Source organism: Antennarius striatus, chromosome 2 (assembly GCF_040054535.1).
Source record: "Antennarius striatus isolate MH-2024 chromosome 2, ASM4005453v1, whole genome shotgun sequence".
Taxonomy (NCBI): domain Eukaryota; kingdom Metazoa; phylum Chordata; class Actinopteri; order Lophiiformes; family Antennariidae; genus Antennarius; species Antennarius striatus.
This window is the reverse complement of record NC_090777.1, coordinates 5600270-5622999: the sequence shown is the minus strand read 5'-3', so window position 1 is coordinate 5622999 and position 22730 is coordinate 5600270. Positions and strand designations below refer to the sequence as shown.

Here is a 22730-nt window from a genome sequence, read left to right as displayed (position 1 = left end):
CTGGTAGAAATACAGTGGGTCACTAATCAAACACAAGATAATATGTTCTATAACTTGCATACTAAGATTATCAGGAATTTACAGCTCCTGTTTAGCGTCCGTCAATAATTTCATTGTGTGTGTTTCAGTTGTTTCATCAAATACAAGTCAGCATCATTTTTCACCAATGGGAATTAAAACCTTTGTGACATTAGCAGAATCATTGATAGATTGTGAGCACAGTAAAAAAAACATCCATCAGAAAAATCTACTTGTGGAGTGCTGGTACTTATGTTATCATAACCTGGTTGTGCTCATTGCTATACACTTAAAATCAAGCACATAATGTGACAATAAACAGGAGGGATCACAGACTGATGAGAAGAATTGCAATGGCACAACTTTATACAGTTATTTCAGTCTTAACAGTTCAATTGAACATGTCCATCTGTGGCGTGCCTTCTCCTACTGATGATCTCAGAGATCTGAGGTCATAGTGAATACTGTGGTGAATAGACAGCTTCTTCTTTGGTCCTTTGTTTCAGATTGTAGTATGTGTCCTTTTTCAGGTATGATTGTGAAGACTAGTGAACAGAGGCCAATGTTAGATGGAGAAAGTCACATTCACGGGATAAGCAGTAATATCTGAACCCCAAAGACATTGTTACACTGAGACAGAAAGACCTTGAGGCATAGCAGATGGTCACATAGGACAAAGGTATACACAAACTATTATCACACTAGTCATTGTGGTCTTCAAAAGTTTTTTCTACTCTGTGTGGGAGTGTATACTGCAGTCTTGACAAAGGTCATACTCAGATGTTACATTATGGATTTTTAGAGGCTCCAGGTTTCAACATTTCAATTTCAAGAGGGATAGACAGTAAAAGCTGGTGTTAATCGCGTCTAGAATTGCATTGCCCCAGTGACGTATGACGCCCACGTGACCACTGAATGCGGAAGATTTTAAGCTTTTTTGACCAAACGGATGATGCTACACACATAAAATTAATTTTTTCTTCTATTTTTCATAATGATGAATAACATATATGTCACTTAAAATTAACTTTACTGTCCCTTTAAGATGTCATTTAAAGACATTACAATACACCCCAATCACACTGATAAGCGGCTGGAGTTTTTTCAGTGAAAATGTGCTGAATATTGCCAACAATCATTATACTTTGTGAATGCTACTTCAGTAAATCAGCGAGCTCTGTTAGCATCATATAAGGTGGAATACCAAAATGCTCAGTGAAAACAACCCTCACCGTAGCAGAGGAGCTGAAACATTGAGCAGGACCTGTGAGTTCAGTATCATACTTCAAACCTTGCTTTGAACAGCTGTGCACTACCTAAACGTGCTCATTGTAACCTTTAATCCTGATGTCCTCATTTTGATAAAAAAAAAGAAAGAAAAAATCAGCACAAATTGTTTTATTCATTTTTGTTTGTAGGTTAAGGTGTTTTGTATATTGTCTTCTTCTTCTCTTCTTTCGGCTTTTCCCTTCAGGGGTCGCCACAGCAAATCAGTTGCCTCCATCTAACCCTGTCTTCTGCATCCTCTTCTCTCACATCAACTACCTTCATGTCCTCTTTCACTACATGCATTAACCTCCTCTTTGTTCTTCCTCTAGGCTTCCTGTCTGGCATTTCAAAACTCAGCATCCTTCTACCAATATATCCACTATCTCTCCTCTGGACATGTCCAAACCATCTCAGTCTGGTTTCTCTCACTTTATCTCCAAAACCTCTAACATGTGCTGTCCCTCTGATGTAGTCATTCCTGGTCCTATCCATCCTGGTCATTCCTAAAAAGAACCTCAGCATCTCCATCTCTGCTACCTCCAGCTCTGCCTCCTGTCTTTTCTTCAGTGACAATGTCACCAGTTTTGTACACCTTTCCTATCATTTTAGCTGAAGCTCTTCTATCACACATCACACCTGACACCTTTCTCCACCTGTTCCATCCTGCCTGTACACGCTTCTTCACCTCTTTTCCATTCTCCATTGCTCTGGACTGTTGACCCTAAGTACTGCTCTGGACTGTTGACCCTAAATCCTCCACCTTCTTGATCTCTTCTCCCTGTAACCTCATTCTTCCCTCTCATTCACACAAATGTACTCTGTCCTACTGCGGCTCACATCCATTCCTCTTCTTTCCAGGACAAACCTCCACCTCTCTAGCTTCTCCTCCACCTGTTCCCTGCTCTCACTACAGATCACAATGTCACCTGCAAACATCATAGTCCACGGAGATTCCCTTTCTAACCTCGTCTGTCAGCCTGTCCATCACCATAGCGAACAAGAAGGGGCTCAGAGCTGATCCCTGATGCAGTCCCACCTCCACCTTGAACTCCTCTGTCACACCTACAGCACACCTCAGCACTGTCTTACAGTCCTCATACATGTCCTGCACCGCTCTCACATACTTCTCTGCCACTCCAGCCTTCCTCATACAAAACCACAGTTCCTCTCTGGGAACCCTGTCACAAGCTTTCTCCAGATCTGCAAAAACACAATGCAGCTCCATCTGGCCTTATCTGTACATCTCTATCAACATCCTCAAAGCAAATAATTGCATCTGTAGTACCCTTTTTTGGCATGAAACAATATTGCTGCTCACAAATGCTCACTTCTGTCCTTAGTCTAGCTTCAACTACCCTTTCCTATAACTTCGTTGTAGGGCTCATCAGCTTTATTCCTCTTTAGTTGCTACAACTGTGCACGTCTCCCTTGTTCTTAAAAATGGGCACCAGCATACTTCTCCATTCCTCAGGCACCTTCTCACTGTCTAAGATCCTGTTGAACAACCCAGTCATAAACTCTACTGCCACCTCTCCTAGACACTTCCAAACCTCTACAGGTATATCATCAGGACCGAGTGCCTTTCCACTCTTCATCCTCTTCAATGCCCTCCTCACTTCATCCTGACTAATCTTTGCTACTTTCTGGTCCACAACAGCTACCTCTTCTAGTCTTTATTCTCTCTCATTTTCCTCTTTCATCAACTCTTCAAAGTACTCTTTCCATCTTCCCATCACACTACTGGCACCTGTCAATACACTTCCATCCCTATCCTTAATCACCCTAACCTGTTGCATGTCCTTCCCATCTGTCTCTGTCTTGCCAACCTGCATAGATAAGTCTCTCTCTCCTTACTGTCCAACCTACAGTAGCATACAAGTCATCGTTAGCCCCTTGTTTGGCCTTTGCTACCTCTACCTTCACCTTACACTGCATGTCCCTCTTCTCAGTCCTCTCAGTGTCCCACTTCTTCATAGCTAACCTCTTTCTCCGTATACACTCCTGTATCTGGTCATTCCACCACCAAGTCTCCTTATCTACTTTCCTTCCAGATGACACACTGAGTACTCTCCTACCTGTCTCCCTGATCACATTAGCTGTAGTTGTCCAGTCATCTGGAAGCACCTCCTGACCACCCAGAGCCTGTCTTAACTCCTCCTGAAAGTCATGCAACACTCTTCTTTCAGCTTCCTCCATTTCGTCCTCTGCATTGCCTTTGCCATCTTCATCCTCCTCACCACCAGAGCCATCCTACACACCACCAACCTATGCTATTTGACTACACTCTCACCTACCACTACTTTGCACTCACTGATCTCCTTCACATTGAACTGTCTTCACAAGATGTAGTCTACCTGTGTGCTCCTACCTCCATTCTTATAGGTCACCTTATGTTCCTGCCTCTTCTGGAAGAAAGTATTCACTATAGCCATTTCCATCCTTTTTGCAAAGTCAACCACCATCTGTTCTTCTGGATTCCTCTCCTGGATACCAAACCTGCCCGTTACCTCCTCATCACCTGTTTCCTGCATCAAAATGTCCGTTAAAGTGCTCCAATGACAACTCTCTCACTTCCAGGTATGCTCTGCATCACTTCATCAAAGTCCAACCAGAATTTCTCCTCCTCCAGCTAACATCCTACCTGTCGAGCATACCCACTAACAACATTGAACATCACACCTTCGATTTCTAGCTTCAGACTCATCACCCTCTGACATTCCTTTTACCTCCAGGACATTCCTAACAAACTCCTCCTTCAAGAAAACTCCTACTCCATTTCTCTTCCTATCTAAACCAAGATAGAACAACTTGAACCCTGTCATAGTTCCAACATTCAATGTCCCTATTCTCAGTCTTATACTCTTGGCGTTCCTCTTCTCTGTCTTCCTACGACACACTCTGCTCCTCTCCTTCTTTGACCAATAGTAGTCCAATTTCCACCGGCACCCCATAGGTGAACAGCAGCTTTGGTGGTCGTTGATAACCCGGGCCTTGACCGATCCGGCATGGAAGTCATAGACTTGATTCACATGTTTGATTTGGCAAATGTTTTAAGTCAGATGCCCTTCTTGACACAACACTCTGTATTTATCCGGGCTTGGGACTGGTACATAAGGTACTGGCTTGTGCCGCTTGTGTTGCGGCTACATCATCATTAATAGCTCAAATCAAATCAAAATGTATTCATATAGTCCAAAATCACAAATCACATTTTTTTTGTTGTATTTTACAATCAGTGTAGTATCTAACACCCTCTGTCCTTAGACCCTGCATTTGGGAGAGAAATTATGTTCCAAACTTCTGGGAGAGCTACAGAGAAGGGATCAGACAAACAATTGATGTCATATGTACAGAACAGAGCATTCAGATACATTGAACTTTGGAGGATATAAATCCAGAAGTATTGCAAGTCACTTTAACAATAACAGAGCCAAAGACCTCCTTGCAATCATTGTTACCAGGATTGGATTTTAGTAATGGTTGTAGTTACAACAGAAGTTGACAGCCACTACCACTGCAGCATATGCAGTTCATGTAAACCTGTGAGAAGGGAAAACACAGAAATCCCTGGGAAGAAGTCAAGAAGACACATTGAGACATGAATGTATAGAAATGAAGAGTATGAAAATTATGGTCTGGATTTACTAACCTTAATGTAGGGACATTGTCTGGCCCCCTGGACCACATCTGAGACACTCTGTTTCCCATTCTACTTTTGGAGACTAGGGACCACAGGTAAGCCTGCATCATGGGAGCACATTACATTATTGGGGTAATAGGGCATAACAATCTCTCTAAAATATGATGGTGCTCGAGGGCATTGTAGGTTAGGAGAGAATTTTGTAAAATCCATTGTGGATCTGACAGAGTGCCAGTGCCAATAATGTGTTCACTGTCCCTGATGTTGACACCTATTCAGCAGTATTTTGAACCTGCTGAAGAGTCTGCGGCAGCCAGATAATAAGTTACAGTAATTCAACTAAGAGGCAACAAATGTACTGTATGTACTAATTTGTCTACATTAGTTTGAGAAATAATTGTTCTGAATTTAGCAAAGTTATGCCAATGAACAAATGTTGTCTATTGATTTTCTTTAATGCTAGGATTAAAAGACATGCTAACATACTGTATAACTCCCATGTTGCTGACAGTGGAACTGGAGGCCAGGTTAATGCCATCAAGTGTCACTATGTGTTGAAGTAATATGCTTTCCATGTATTTAGGTCAGAGTATAATAATAATGGGGTGGCAGGGGCTCAGTGGTTGAGCGGGTTGTCCAATTTTCGAAGGATCGGCAGCTTGTTTCCCTTTTCCGCCCAGCCATCTTCGGAGTGTGAGCTTACAGTGGAAGGTGCCAGCGGCAAGTTGCCGTCCCATTTATAAGCTGCTCATTGGGGGCGCACCAAGAAGGAGCTACCCGCCAGTCTACTTCCCCTCACCAGCATGCCTACAGGCCCCTCATGTGGATGTGTATTACGGGCCTGTACACACTATATACTGTATATGCATGCTATTAATAACCAATATGATGGATTTATTTATTAATTTCCCTCCGGGGAAAATTACACTATTTTAAAAAAAATTAAAATTAATATCCAGAAATTGTGGGTCATGCAGCTTTTTATGACTGCAAGACAAGCCTGACATTTATCTAACTGACTGGTTTCATCTGACTTGAGTGATAAGTAAGATCAGTATAAATAGGTGTAATTCATATGACAGTGGAAATTTATGCAGTATTTTCAAATTGTATTGTCTGAGGCAGACACGAAGGGTCATCCTCAACAAGTACAAACTGAGATCTCTCTCATAAATAGGATTTAAAGCAGTTTACTTTACCTCTTTGGATTAAATGTTCTCATCTCTGAAATAGGATAGAGCTGTCTTTGGTATTGAACATTATTAATGCTTTATAAACTGATGCAAGACTGGTTTCTCGAGGATCTTGGAACAAGTTGTCATATTCCCTGTACCTCCTGCCATCTTCTGATGCGACAGCTCCCTCATGAAAATTTCTGTCCCACCTTTCCTTATTTATTGGCTGTTGGCAACACGTGAAGAGTTGTGTCAGTATTCAGATCAGACCAAATAAATATTTCAAAAATGTCTGATTGATGGTGGCTGAGGTTCCCTCACGCACAAATTTGTGCCTTTACCCCTCCATTTCCTTGACCATGTCTTGAGAAATTCTAATAGATTTAATTTTTTTATTTGATGCAGCAGTGTCAAATTTTTTCAACCTCGAGTTTTGTAATTTGTTTAACCCCATAGGCCAAGAGAAGGTGAACTGAGGGAAGGAAACAACAAGATGGAATGTTACTGTTTTTATGCAAGGCCATTATTTCTGTCTGCTTTTCCCCCTTCATTCAACTGCGGCTGATGGAAGCGACAGCCCCCTCATAAAAATCTGTGGGAAAGTCATCTCTAACCTCCTGTGTTGCCTCATAAAACAATTTGTGGAAAAAAATTCCCCAAGATTGGATTAGGATACCTCCTGTGTGTTAACCTCCCTCAATGACATGGAAGTAATATGCTGTTCATATGCTTCACCAAATCTCTTTTTCTCTCTTCATCTCTCTTAATTCTTGTCCATTTGTTGTATGTTAGCCCTCACTCACGCCTCTCATCATTCCCTGACTTGCTGCACACTGTCTTTGTTTTGAATTGCTCTGCCTTAAGTCACCCTCATACTCTCTGGGTATGCGCCATGTTGGTTTATTTTCTTTAGTGAGACAGACCAACAATATGTGAAAAATGTAGATAATTTTTTCAAAATTTAAATTCAAGCACATATTTTTATAGGAACTCATTGACTTGTTTAAAGTAAATGACAGTTTAATATTTTATCTGTTTTTTATTGAGAGACCACATATGCTGTCTGTTTACTCCTTTACTCCTTTGGTAATATTACAACCTTTTATAAAATATTAATCTCAGTGTCGCCATCCATCTATCTGTCTGTCGGTCCGTCCGTGTGTGTGTGTTCCATAAGAAATGAAACAGCCTAGTAAGCAATAAAGTAAGTAATAAGTAATGCCAAGATAAGGGTAAATGAATTTGTGCAACATCTTAAGATTCTCACATCAGCCAGACCAGCTGATTGGATGGACTGTTATTCGTTCGATTCCCTGCTGCACACGAGTACCTTGTGAAGTTAGAACTCAGTTGAAATATTAGTTATTAGATGTGAATTAGGGACAACAGCCATCTGTGTCAACATTCACGTGTTTTGTGGGTGACCTGGTAATTTTTATGAGGATATTTTAGAAAAGGTCAAACACTGTTCTGCTAAGCAGTGCTGTGTGTGTGTGTGTGTGTGTGTGTGTGTGTGTGTGTGTGTGTGTGTGTGTGTGTGTGTGTGTGTGTGTGTGTGTGTGTGTGTGTGTGTGTGTACATTTATGTTTGTGCACCTCTCATTGTTTGTATATCCTGGTGTAAAAAGCATGGTCAGTACAAAGTGTTTCTTCATTTATTATTTTTTTGATAAACGGACTAACACTCTCTGGTATACATTTAAATATGGCTGACATGAACTAACAGTAGAAATAATCACATTCTTTTTCTGTATAGATACAGTGAACACCAATTCTAATACATTTAGTTATAGAAACAACATAAAAGTCTGTGAAGGTAGGCTTGTACCTGTGCGGTTTGCAACATTCAACGGAAATATAGCATTACAACAATTTCATTCAGTGCTGTCTGGCAGACTGGAGGTTAGAGAATCTGACATCAGTTTGGTTTAAGTTTAATGGAGAGAATAAAACCTCTTGTAACCTCCAAACTTTATACTGTACTTTGTTAGCTCTTCATTCATTCATTCATTCATTCATTCATTCATTCATTCATTCATTCATTCATTCATTCATTCATTCATTCATTCATTCATTCAAATATTTTTTTCAATTTCATTCTGCACTATTTTAGCCTAACTGCACTTATGGAGTCTTGTGTACTTGATTTTATATTTTTGAGGCATGTGTACTATTTTGCCTTCCCTGCTGTATCCTGCAAAGCACTATGGGCCAACTGTTGTGTGTTTAAATGTGCTATACAAATGAAATAACTTGACCTCACTCCATCAACAACTACAGCAACTGGAGGAACACAGAACCATCAACAAATACAAAGAACCACAAATCAATTTCACTACTGATTACATCATTAAAATCAGAAACTAAATTTAAAATAAATTAAAAACTACAATCAAAGCAGCTTAATCACCCTTCATCACATTCAAGACATCAAAACACATCATCATAAAATGTTAACAAAAGAAAAACAAACAAACATTTGATAATACTTAATTCAAGTCCACTCCAACATCTAATTGGCTCTTTTTGTCATGTGACCAACACTTGCTAATGAAAATATAACTTCCATGATGAAATAAATTAATTAAACAGGTAACTATAGACACCTCCATTCTTTTCAGGTGTTCAGCATGTACTGTATATGTGTTGGTATACTAGAAACCTATAGGTGCAGTAATGGCACTAGTCTTTTTGTACTTTATGTAAGATATTATGTTTGATCATTAATTACTCAAAATCTTAACATATTACCACAATGACAATCGCAATAATCACTGTGATATGAATCAATCACTATTGAGCACATGTCAACCCCCCACCCTCACCCCACATTGTTACATTTCATGTTCTGATTCCAATAACTTGTTTTATTGTAAGATGTGTCCTTACAATACAATGTGTATCTAAAATAAGATAACACTGATAATGTGACTCTAAAGAAAGTGACTTTGAGCTAAGCCTCCCCAGCTGTCCAATCAATTTGCAGTCTCTTTGATGATGTTGGTGGAGATGGTGTGGTTGCTGGATATACTGATGGAGTGGCGAGTCAGGGGATATGGGTGCCCCCTAGGTTTACCATGGCAGGGCATGCAGAAGTAGCGTAGCGTGGAGATGAAGATCTGGCGGTAGGTGGCTGACACAATGTTGTAGAGGATTGGATTGATGGCGGAGCTCACGTAGAACAGAACATTGGTCACCATGTAGAAGTAGTGGTAGAAGTCATACAAGTCACTGTGTAAGAAGATACAGCACAGTTAGTGATGGAATATTAGACACATTATCGTATTATCATGTTCTACATCAAGGGGTTGATTAAATCTTCTGTTACTCAGGTGTGTACTGGGCCTGTCATAATTAAAATAAGAATTTAAAACATAAAGACATGTATGTAAGACACGTAAAAAGACATGTATTGGGTATCAATCATGTGATTGATGTAGGTACAGATACAGCACTTCTTGTATTTCTTGTAAGCTCTAAATTGCTGGCTGCAGTTGTGACACATCTTTACACAGTTAATCAGATTTTGTTATGGGATGTTGGTCCACTCCTCTTCAATGGTGATGTGAAGTGGATGGATATTAGCTGGAAGTGCAACATGTCACACACACTGATTTCAAATCATTCTGAAAATGCTTAATGAGTGAGAATCAGGCCATCAAGAATTTGAATGATTCCACCTTCAAGAAAGTGTGTCTAGATTCATCTACCTGGGGCTGTCCATAATGGTTGATACATGACTTGATATTGGTGACCAATGAGGTCATTCATTAGCATGGTATACATGAGGCAGTGGTGTCTAACAAAGCTCCACTGGAGGACCTGTAAGTCATCTTCTCTGGCAAATGCCAGTCAAACTACATCAGTGACGTGCGTCAGGGGAGGCAGGCCTCACCTGCCATCATGAAAGATAAAAAATGGAAAACGGAAGAAATAAATTAAATTGTTATACAGTATTTATCCAGTGATGTGTATTATAAAGTTATTTTCTGTTTAACATCCCTAATTTCAGATTATTTTTACGGAAAATCGCTGAATTTTCACATATACCACAGAAATACTGAGAAAGACCCTGTGGTGAGGCAGCAGCCGGCCGAGTCTCACCATGGATGGTGCAACGACTCGGTTAGCTGTGCCGATGTGAGATCATAATGCTGTTTCTCTATGTCGTTATTAAAGTGTTAAAACACATTTGCTATATGAACTAAATTTCCATAGTTTAGCTATATATATATATATATATATTAGTGTTTTTTGTCATCCTGAAATGGCTGGAAAGAGGCACTAAGTAAGGCACGCAGTTCTCCAGGCTCATGGTGGGGGGCGCTGGTGATCCCAGGGATTCATCTTCGGACTCCTCGGTTTAAGAATAAGTGACAGCAAGCTCCAAACTAGTGATGAGCAAATGAAGCTTTTGTGAAGCACTGAATCACTTGAGCCAAGTGGTTTGAAAATGGGTTCATTACTCGAAGTTTCAGTTATAGTGACCTCTCCTGGCGAAGTTCAAATCCTGCACTGCAAGTTAGTTTTACAAGAAGCTTTCAACTACACACATGCACCATCATCTCCTTTTTGCTTGGACTTAAAGCATCTTTCATTTTAAATTTTGATATACCCTAGACTGAATATTATATTCGATGTACTTATAATAATTGACAAATGTGTGGAGTGTTGATGAGGAGCGAATGCAGGGAAAATCTGGTATTGGTTGGGTGTGCTTGTGCAACAATGGAAGGGCTGATAATTTGGGATGAGGGTGATCAAAGATTTTTTTTGAGATACATTATTTTTTCCACAGTATTTGGATTAAGTCTGTTTCTTTTTCTAGTCACAATTTCTCCACATTTGGAAAAGACTTGTTCACATGGAACAGATGAGCCCGGCGTGCATAAAAAAAATTCGCTAGTTTAAACATATTTGGGACGGCACGGTGGCGCAGTGGTTAGCGCTGCTGCCTCACAACACGGCGGACCCGGGTTCGAGTCCCGCTCTGTGCGGAGTTCGCATGCTCTCCCCGTGTCTGCGTGGGTTCTCTCCGGGTTCTCCGGCTTCCTCCCACCTCCAAAAGCATGCGCTTCAGGTTAATTGGCCGGTCCCAAATTGACCATAGGAGTGAGTGTGTGTGTGAATGTATGTTTGTATGTGGCTCCGCGGTACACTGGCGTCGTGCCCGGAGTGTCCCCCGCCTCACGCCCTGAGACTGCCAGGACAGGCACTGGCTACCCCGCGACCTGCGTTAGCGGATTAAGCGGGTTGGAAAATGAATGAATGAATAAACATATTTGGGTATACATTCTGGTGGTTCTTCCAGTAATCCACTGGTCTTCTGACCTGGTCAGCGGTGGTTCGGTCAAATACCGCTGCACCTCCACAGTTGTGTCTGCGGTAGCATTCCTTGCCCTCCTTGCTTCCGATGCAACGCAATAACAACAACAACAACAACAACTCTCAGAAAAAACCCCACAAACGGTGCATTTTCCAGAGCGTATATAAAGGACTTTTGGCGCTAACATTCAAAACTGTCACAGGTGAGGAAGCGTGTCAGTGAATTACATCCTTGGACCGCGAACCAGTTGGCTGGTTCCCTCGGGAAACGAAGCAGTTGCTGCTTTGGACGTCATTGTCACGTGACTGTCTTCCGCCCCAAAGCAAGCTCCGAAGCAGTGGTTCTATTGAATTGTAGTTCTAGGGTTTGAAACGTATACCGAAGCTTCAGTGTCGAACTGCCATCACTACTCCAAACTATAGGCAGCAAGTCAAGTGCAGCCATTCGTTTTCCGCTCGCCTTGTCTAACTATAAAAATGGATTACATATCTCAACTCGAATTTTTTTCCATGCTTTTGTTCAGAAGGAGCTGCGCATGGACTCAATTGATAACATATAAAAAAACATATGGATAACAAGATAAAAAAATTTTAATCAAATGTGCTTATTTGTGTGTTATAGTTTGTATGTGCAAATAATTCTGCTTTGAGACTTCAAACATAACCCACCCACTGTTGTAAATTAAATGGTGAATAAGCTACACTGGAGGTTCATATGTTTATAAATCTGATTATGATGAAGTCAGTGACTCATCAACCATGAACCCTCTACAAGTCACTGAACTACATAGTGCTAGGATCACTGGTCCCATGGGGGGGGGGGTGTCATACATACTTGAATAATGCATACATATAATGCATACATATTAACATATGTAGCATATGAAATATACATATTCACATATGATATACGTGAACAATTTACAATTTACAGTTCAGTTACATTACACACTAAAAACTACAGACTACATTGGCCATATGGATTTTGAGTGTGATGTGCTATGAGTGGTCTACTGGGAGGATTGCTGGTTGTAGAGTCTGACAGCCGTGGGCAGGAAAGACCTGTGACAGCGTTCCTTCACATATCTCGGGTGAAGCAACCTATCGCTGAAGGAGCTCTCCAGTGATTGTAGCATTTCCTGCAGGGGGTGGGAGTGGTTCTTCATCATTGATGACAGCTTGGCTGTCATCCTCCTCGCTACCACCACTTCCACTGAATCCAGGGAGCATCCTAGGACAGAAGCTGAGTCTACCACAGTGTCATAGAAGGGCTTCTAGACACATTTTGTTTAAGGTGGAAACATTCCCTGCACTCCAAAAGGCCTCAACTTCCTGAGTTGAGGCCTTTGACCCTTTTTGTAGAGAAAATTAGAGTTTGTACTCCATTCCCTGGATGTTCAACAGTGTTCACTTGTACTCTGTTGTCCCCATCAGTGATGAGGCAGACAATTGCAGAATCGTCAGAGAACTTATGCAGATGACAAGTGGGGGAGTTGTAGGAGAACTCTACAGTGTAGAGGGTGAATAGGAACAGAGCCAAAACCATTCCCTGTGGCGCCCCCATGCTACGGACAACCGTGTTCGACACACAGTCCCCGGTCCTCATGAACTGTTGGCGGATGGCTAAGTAGTCCAAGATCCAGTCCGTGAGGTGGTGGTCCTACCCAGTGTTCTCCAGTTTGTCCCTCAACAGTGCCGGTTGTATTGTGTTTAAAGCATTGGAGAAATCAAAAAACATGATCCTCACAGTGCTCCCAGGTTTCTCCAGGTGAGACAGAGCTTGTTGTTGGAGGAAGATGACGGCATCATCCACCCCGATGGCAGGCTGGTAAGCGACCTGAAGTGGATCAAGTGATGGGCTCAGAAATTTCCTGCACTTTCACTAAATCTTTCATTATTTTCATCAATGAAAATTATTCTTGTCTCTGTTTCCTGTTATTGTCATCAACTGTTTTACATTTCAAATTAGAAAAATAACTGTTGGTTCTTCCAACGCCTGATTTAGCAGGTAGTGTCAATCAGAACACATCAGACACTCAACTTATGGCCCTTAAAATCATCCTTAATGTTCTCCATAGAATTACTTTGCATTTTCCACATCAAACCCATCAGTGATACCTATCTGACTCACACAATTAAATGCAACCCAAATTTAGAGGGAAATTTTACTGGATTCAGTTCATTTTAAACATATTTTCTTTAACAATCCTCCTTATCTCCAAGAGCTTGTTTCCATTCAGATCTTCATATCTTCTGACACTTGCAATAGCCTGTCTTCTTGGTTCCAATGATTTCTAATGAAAATTTTCATAGGTCATACAAAGCCCCATTTGACTGAAATAACCTCTCACTTTATTTAAGACAAATCATATCTTTCTTTGTTTTGAGACTTACCTTTAAAACACTATGCTCATGCATCTAACTTGTGTGCACTGCAGCCTATCATTTGTCATTAATTGAACCTCTCGAATTGTGTAAGAACTTTCTTTTGTCTTGCTTTTTGTATACTTCATGGCAGAGATTGTGGCTAGGGAGGAGTTTTACTTATGTTTATGTTTTTCTCTTTCTCTTACCTTGTCTCTATCCCCACTGTATTTCTTTTATACCCAACAGGTCAAGGCGGATGGCTACCCTCCAGAGTCTGGGTCCTGCCCGGAGTTTATTCCTCAATAAGGGAGTTTTTACCCTCCGCTTGTCTTTATTCTATGTTTGCTCTAGTCACGTTGCTCTGCCTGCTGCTACTTCTCCCCATCCCCCTTCTCTGCTCTCTTCTACCTCTCACTCTCTGCAGTGCTGGAGCATGGCAGGAGGTGGGTCTGAACTCATGGGCAGAGCCTAGTGACCACATCGGAGCCTCATTAGGGCTGATTACCTCAAGCCTATTTAACCACCCTCTCCCTTTTGTTAAGTGCCGTAAGATTCGTCAGTCATGCACTCTGTGTCTCGCCATGTTGCTGATCTTGCCACGTGCCACATGTTCCAGATGTTTGAGACAATTTTGCTGAAAACTGTTTCATTACTCAGCGCCCCATTCTTTGAGAACATGGGCACACTCTTTGGCATGGTGTCTGTACTGCAGCCACACGACAGTCGATAACCCCAGAAAATAGCGCTCTGATGTTTCCTGTATTGCATATATTTTCTGAATAAAACCGAATATAATTTAATTTAATGTTTTACTCCTTGCTTTCTATATTGTAAACATATATTATAGGAAATTGATTTATGATCATTGATCCTTGCAGGGGGGCAGCACGGTGGCCGTAGTGTGTGTGTGCGTGCGTGTCTGTCTGTGTCTCTGTGTGGCTCCGCGGTGCACTGTTGTCATGCCTGGAGTTTCCCCAGCCACACACTCCTAGTCAGCTGGGATAGGCTCCAGCTCCCCGTGAACCGCTACAGCGGATGAAACGGTATGAAGATGAATGAATAAATGAATCATCCTTGCAGGGTTCAATAAAGCAATAAGAGATATAGATTGCATGCTCATGCATGTCTATGTAATAGAAATATAGACATGTGTGTTGTGTGCGTAAGTTAGGGCCATTGGAAAAAAAACAAGTTCAATATTGTGAGATAAAAGTCAAAATTCCGAGACATCATCACAGCTCCACCACCGGCTTCATTCTCATTTCTGGCTCGGTACTCTCTCATTATTGACGATGTGTTTTCACTGAAAAAAAGGTTCAGTGGGTAGCGCTGTCACTGCACAGCAAGGCGGTTCCAGGTTTGCGTCCCGCTCTGTGCGGAGTTTGCATGTTCTCCTTGTGTCTGCGTGGGCTCTCTCTGGGCTCTCTGGCTTCGTCCCACCTCCAAAAACATGTGCTTCAGGCCAGCTTCAAAATTGACCGTAGTTTTCAGTGTGTGCGTATGTGGTTGTCTGTGTCTCTGTGTGGCCCCGCGGTGCACTGGCGTCCAGTTCCCCGAGACCTGCCACAGCAGATGAAGCAGTAGACAATGAATGAATGATTAAAAAATTGATTGATTGATTGATTATCATCATGCCTCCGAAAAAAAATGCTAAAAGTTGGAGATAAAGCAAGTGACAATGAGTGCTTTTTAGTATAAAAAACAATCAATAGTTAATGAAGAAAAAGACAGATATTACTGAAATTTATGTAGAGAAGGCTCTGTCAGCTTGGTGCAGTGTCCACAGGAGAATACAGTATATGAATTAAAGGCAAAAAACTACTTAGTGAAAAGCAAAGGTAAAAAAAAAAACTATTACATCTTTCTTTATTTCTAAAAGTGATTTTGTAAATGACTACCAGGCTTTAACATTTTGATAATACAAATATGGAAGTTTACTCTTTTTTCTTTACTTAAACCGTTATGATGCCATTATTAATTAAATTAACTGTTTTTTTAGTTTTTATATTATACTATTGACAAAACTCAATCCTTGTGTACACTTCTACCATATATTCTGTTATTACTTTGGGATGCATAAAAGTCATGTTGGGATGCACAAACTTTTCTTGAAGTGTATCTCAGGGATGCACTACTTTCTTGAGGTAAAATTAACTGCGATGGTTCCATTGCAAAGCAATTTGAAAGCAATTTGAAGAGGCTACGAAGCAGTGGTTCAGGAAGGAACGCCTACTGTCAGGATTTGCAGTTGCTCCTTCTCTCTCTCTCTCCTCTTCTGTGTCACACCCATATCATAATGTTGTGTGCATCACTCCAGTCTATAAATCAAAATTAAAAAGAGGAAAGCCTGAGAAGAAAGTAGTTAGGACTTGGACAAACGAAAGCAAGGAACAACTAAAAGCATGCTGGGACTGGACTGATTGGGACACTCTTAGAGACAGTTCATTGGATGAAATAACCATTGTCATAACTGAGCACATTAATTTCTGTGTAGAGCTGGTTGTTCCCACAAAAGAGATAAAAATGTATCCCAATAACAAAACCTACGTGACCAAAGATATTACAGAAATAATACATGAGAGGAAAACAGCCTTCATAAACAAAGATTTTGGTGCACAAAATTTAGCAGAGAAAAGGTTAAAAAACAGAATGAGACAGGCAAAATCAGTGCATAGACAACGTTTAGAAGACGCATATTTTTTTTATTTTATATACTGGTTTGATCCTCGGAGGGAAATTAAGAACGCACACTCTAGCTACTGATTCAAATGCATGCATACATATATATTTGTGAGTACAGGCCCCTGTATCACACACACACACACACACACACACACACACACACACACACAAGGGGGCCTGTAGGCATGCAGGGGAGGTAGAGTGGCAGGCAGCTCCTTCTTGGTGCGCCTCAAATGAGCAATTTGTAAAGGGGACGGCACCTTGCTCAAGGGTGCCTCGGCAGTGCTCCGGAGGTGAGCTGACACCTCCCACTGTCAGCTCACCTCCGGGTATTTTTTTGGGGGGGTGGGAGCGGGAATCGAACCGCCGATCTTAAATCATAGGACGACCCGCTCTACCGCCCGCTTTACCACTGAGCCACTGCCGCCCTCCAGTGAGCCACTGCCACCCACTGCCGCCCTGAGCCACTTTGCATCTGAGCTGGCTCCAGTGTGGCAACCCATATTCCAAAACTCTATAGACACACACATAATTCCCCTGCCTTGGAAAACCTCACACATAAAACCACTACCAAAAATCCAATGTCCCAAGGAGCATAAGGATTATAGACCCATAGCCCTCACTTCAGGGATAATGAAATACCTAGAGAAAATATTACAACAACATCTGGTTAGTGTAACCAAAGACAAACTAGACCCATGTCAATACGCCTACAAAAAGGGCTGCGGTACAGAAGATGCGGTTGCCACACTGGTCCACATGATTACAAAACACCTAGATCAGTCAAACCACAACTATGCAAGGGTGTTGTTCTTGGACTTGTCCTCAGCATTTAATACGATTCAGTCTGATATATTGGTGTCAAAGATGGTCCAGTTAGAGTTAAATCCATACCTGATTTACTGGTCTGCATCCTTTCTAACCAACAGAGTACAGAGAGTGAAGGTGAACAAAACCATTTCCTCAGCATTAATTACAAATGTTGGTGCACCACAGGGTTGTGTAAGCTCAGCCTTACTTTTCACTCTCTACACTGACAGCTGTTGTACTGCAGAATGTCTGTCTGAGGGTAAGAGTAATAGACCAGACCAATACATTCTGAAGTACTCTGATGACAGTGTTAATATCTCTTTTAAATAACCTCAGTTACACTGGACTGCACCAACAGAGGTTAAATAAGGTGGTTGAATGGAGTAGCAACAATGCTCTCATCATAAACACAAATAAGACAGAAGAGATTGTTTTTTGCACACCACCAGAAACACACAAAGTTCCTGTTACAATTCATAATGAACAGATCCATCAGGTATGTTCATACAAATATCTAGGTGTAGTAATAGACCATATCCTGTCCTGGAAAGATCAGATTGAAGCAGTGTGCAAGAAAACAAAGCAAATAGTCTATTTCCTTTGCCGTTTACGATCTTTTGGTGCTAGTAAAAGGATTCTACTTTTGTTCTTCACTTCTGCTATCATGAGTGTTCTTCAATACTAAAGCACCACCTGGTATGGATGTCTGTCTATAGCACTAAAGTCACAAATGTCACATCAACTACACATATGCTCAAAGATTGTTGGACAAGAACTTCAAGAACTGTATACATCCATGTATAATAACAGAATGTTGAGACTGGCAAAAAACATCACCTCAAACACCAGTCATGTTTTATACAGTGAGTATAGTTTACTGCCCTCAGGAAGGAGATACAAGGTACCAACTTTCAAGAAGGTTAGACTAAAAAAATCCTTTGTCCATCAATCCACTTTAATGCTCAACCACGAGCAAAACCTGAGATAGGCTGAGTGGGGGACAAGTGCTCTCAACTACTATGTTTTCCATGTTGTCAATATCTGTCATGTCAATGTGTGTGATATGTGTGTGATATATGTTCTTTTCTGTTGCATAAAACGGCTGCTGGGTCGCAAAACAAATTTCAGCACTGCTGACAAATAAAATTCATGTTATGTTATGTCATGTTATGTTATGTTTACACATACCTGGGCGTGGCCACTCCTGGCAGCAGAGCAGCACACCTGTCTTCCATTTCCAATCCCCAGACCTTCATGGGGACAAGCTTCACACCATTCATCGCCAGTTCGTTTGTACTGTTACTCAGTATCAGCACAGTGGCTCTCATTACTCAACCCTAGACTTTTGATAACTCTGTTCTCTCCATGTTACTAGTTCCGGTCTGCTGCCCATTGCCTGATCACTTTCCAGCCCACCTGCCTGCCTCGACTACTTACCTCCTGCTGACTCACTTGCTCAGCCTGGTCATCTGGTCCACCATGTCACTATAGTCTTTTGTTAAATAAATCACTTTTTTCCCTTACCTCATGTGCCTCGCATTTGGGTCCTACAGTAAACCTTGACAGAACGAACTGGCCACATGGACCCTGTGGAGACAAATCTGGATCGTGTCCGCCTGGCTCTTGCTAATCAAGGAGTCCGGCTTGGACAACATGAGCAGCTGCTACATAGCCTCTTGGGGAGTCAGAAGACTTCACAAGCCCAGATTTCACAGCTCAACACCATGATCCAGGAACTTGCCAGCAAACTCTGCACATCTACTATTCAAGGTCAGCCCATACCACTTCTACCTCAAGCCACTGCTGCACCTCAGTCTCCACCTCGACCATCCAGAGAAGTGCACATTCCAGACCCTGATCATTATTCAGATGACATGGGTAAATGTGGGAGTTTTTTTTTTTTTACTTCAGTGCTCACTAGTTTTTAGTCAAAAGCCTAATACATACACCTCAGATAGTTCCAAAATTGCTTTTATTCTGGGACTTCTCCATGGGAGGGCGATATATTAAACAGCTGGAAAATAGCAAAGTCAGCCCGAGATTCACAATGATTATTCAACTTTTGAACAAGAGTGAGAAAAGCTTTTGATCACCCGGTCCAGGGAAGTGAAGCGTCTAAAAGACTCCTCTCAATTACCTAGGGGACTTGCAGTGTGGCAGAATTCTCTGTTGAATTTCGGACTCTAGCAGCCGAGAGTGGGTAAGATGATGTGGCTCTGCACAGCATTTTTGAATAGACTTTCCGAACAACTGAAAGAGGAACTTGGTTTAAAAAAAGATCCTGCTAATCTTGATTCTCTAATTCGACATCCATTAAAATGGACAATCAACTCCGGGAGTGTCGAAGGGAGCGTTCCAGCCACCATATTCCCAGCATGTCAAACACTTGCAGTGTCCCACCACGCAGGTTCAATGCATTCTCTCCTCAGATGTCTTTTGTTCCAACCACTGCAACTTCTGATGCAATGCAGGTGGGTTGGGTGAAACTAACACCAGATGAGAGGCAGCATTGAATCAAGGCTGGCGTTTGTATATATTATGGGATTCAGGGACATTTTTTCGCTACTTGTCCTATTTGGCCAAAAGATGGCACTCATCAATAAATATAGGGGTGCTGGTGAGCCACGTTTCTACCTCTAATTACCGAACAAAAATGCTACTTCCTATGCTCTGTTTCAATAACTCTGCCCTGCCGTTGACTGCCCTAGTGGATTCCGGGGCTAAGAATAATTTTATGGACTATAATCTGGCTCAACAAAATGGATTAGATAAGGTACCCCTTGCTGCCCCATTAGCAGCCAATGCTTTAGATGGGAGATTAATATCTCCAATCAAGCTTTTGTTGTCAGTCAATCATCAAGAACAACTACTTTTTAAGTTAATTTCCTCACCTCAGACCCCGTTAATTCTGGGATATCCTTGGTTAAAGAAACATAATCCAAATTTCAATTGGGTCAGTGGAAAAGTGTTAAATTGGAGTTCTTTCTGCCACTCAACTTGTTTGCAATCTGCTCTCCTTCCACCAGGGTCAGTCATGCCACATCCAGTGCCTCCGGACCTAACTAATATTCCTGTTGAATACTATGATGTTGTACAAGATTTTAGTAAGGAAAAAGCACTTTCACTTCCACCCCATAGACCTCATGTTTCAACATGGCGCCGTGCTAAGTGGCGACTGTTACAGTAGCTCCCTTGTGTTTCTTTGTTTTTGTGTCCTTTTTCTTTCAATTCTGTCCTTTCACCTTTGTCATACATTTATTATTTATTATTGTTACTGTTATTATTATTGTGTTGTTAATCTGTACATGCGGTATCTATTGCTTCGTCTGTCCACTCCTGGAAGAGGCGTCCCTCCTCTGCAGTCTTCCTGAGGTTTCTCCCATCCATTTTTTCCCGTTAAAAGGGTTTTGGGGGGAGTTGTTCCTTATCCGATGCGAAGGTCGCAAAGCTTGCAGTGCACAAAGGTCAGAGGGATATCGTCTATGTGCAGATTGTAAAGCCCTTTGAGACATTGTTTGTGAATCTGGGCTATATAAAAATAAATAAACTTGAAACTTGAAACCTTTGTTTTTTACTACCTGATGTTGCCAACCAGATTGGTGACGACTTTCTTATCCTTTTAAAACTTCTTCTGGACATATCACCGACATTTTTGTTAGCGTGGTACCCATGGCAACCGGAGACCGCATTGTTTACACCCGCGACCAGCTGATCATGCTGCGCCCAGCTGGGCCACTGCCCAGAGTGAGGCCCGACATCCCAGAGTAGCTGAGGAGAAGGCGTTGGAACCAAACTGAAGGTGAAGAAGATGAGGTATCATCTGGCAGTGCCGGCCATTATTACGGGGAACGTGAGGTCTCTGGGGAGTAAGGCGGACGAGCTCGCCGTGCTGGTTAAAACCCAGAGGGAGTATTGTGAGTGTAGCGTGATGTGTTTCACGGACACATGGCTGCACTCGCACATCCCGGACAACAGCGTGGCGGTACCCGGCTTCAGTGTTGTTCGTGCGGACAGAGACGTTATTAGTAGCAGCAAGAAGAAGGGAGGAGGGATTGTGGTGCAATCCGGGACACGTGCGCATGAAGGAACGTCTCTGCAGCCCGGACATCGGGCTGCTGGCCGTGGGAATGCAACTACATTACCTGCCTCGGGAGTTCATGTCGGCTGTTATAATTGCAACCTACATCCCCCCATCAGCCGATGCACCAACGGCATGTGACATCATCACCTCCACTGTCGCCAGGGTGAAGACCCAGCACCCGAACGCCTTCACAGTGATCCCTGGTGATTTAAACCATGTCACCCTGGACCGATTGCTGCCCACATTCCGTCAATATGTGGACTGTTCCACCAGGAACAATAAGTCTTTGGACCTGCTGTATGCTAACACCAAGGATGCATACTGCACGACAGCCCTTCCTCCCCTGGGCAGATCAGATCACAACCTGGTCCTGCTAAACCCTTAGTACGTCCTGCAGGTCAGGAGGCAGCCTGTCCACACCAAGACGGTCCAGAAGTGGTCTTGGGAGGCTGCTGAGGCACCGCAGGACTGCTTTGACTCCACGGACTGGGATGTGCTCTGTAGGCCACATGGGGAGGACATCAACAACCTGACTGATTGCATCACAGAATACATTAGGTTCTGTGAAAACACCACTGTGCCAACCCGGACTGTTCGCTGCTTCCCCAACAACAAACCATGGGTTACGAGTGACCTGAAGGAACTCCTAAATAATAAGAAGAGGGCTTTCAGGTCTGGTGACCAAGGGGAATTGAAAAGAGTGCATCACAAGGTCCGAGACAAACTGAGGGAGTGTAAGGAGATCTACAGGAGGAAGCTGGAGGCCAAACTCCAGCAGAACAACATGAGGGATGTGTGGTCGGGAATACTGAAGATCACAGGGAACTCAGGGAGACAAAGGCCCCGTCCACACGATGACGGATATTTTTGAAATCGCAACTTTTTGAAAACGCATGGAAAACGATTCACGTCCACACGACAGCATTTTCAAAAAGTTGCGGATACACCATCCACATGACAACGCAGACCCAGCATTTTTTTAAAAATCCACCTCGGCCAGCGTTTTCAAAAAGTTGCATTTTCTTTCCGGATATCTGCTTTGTCGTGTGGACGGAAGGCGTAAACGCAACAAAAAAGTTGCGTATTCAAAAAGTTCTGGCATCGTGTGGACGGGGCCAAAGACAACCATCAGGCGGTCTAGATAGACCCAACGAGCTGAATATTGTCTTCAACAGGTTCAGTTCACAACCGTCTGCCTCCCCCTCACATTCCGACACCCATGCTCCCCCTCCACTTCTATCACTCCTCTCTCCCCTCCTGTTGGTGGGCAGTCCTGGGCATCACCTCCCCCCCCACCACCACCTCCTTCATGGAACCAACACCGTCCTCCACCAGCACCCTCCGCCACATGACAATGACTACGG

General features: G+C 42.4%; 1 protein-coding gene across 1 annotated transcript in view; it reads right to left on the bottom strand.

The window, feature by feature from the left end:
* Positions 1 to 7781: 7781 nt before the first annotated feature.
* The window catches only part of ntsr1 (neurotensin receptor 1 (high affinity)), a 63591-nt gene continuing 48642 nt past the window's right edge, over positions 7782 to 22730 (bottom strand). The window contains exon 4 of the mRNA XM_068339436.1: positions 7782 to 9332. Within this exon, the coding sequence (XP_068195537.1) occupies positions 9077 to 9332 (256 nt within the window). The 3' untranslated portion in view covers positions 7782 to 9076. The remainder of the gene's footprint in view (positions 9333 to 22730) is intronic.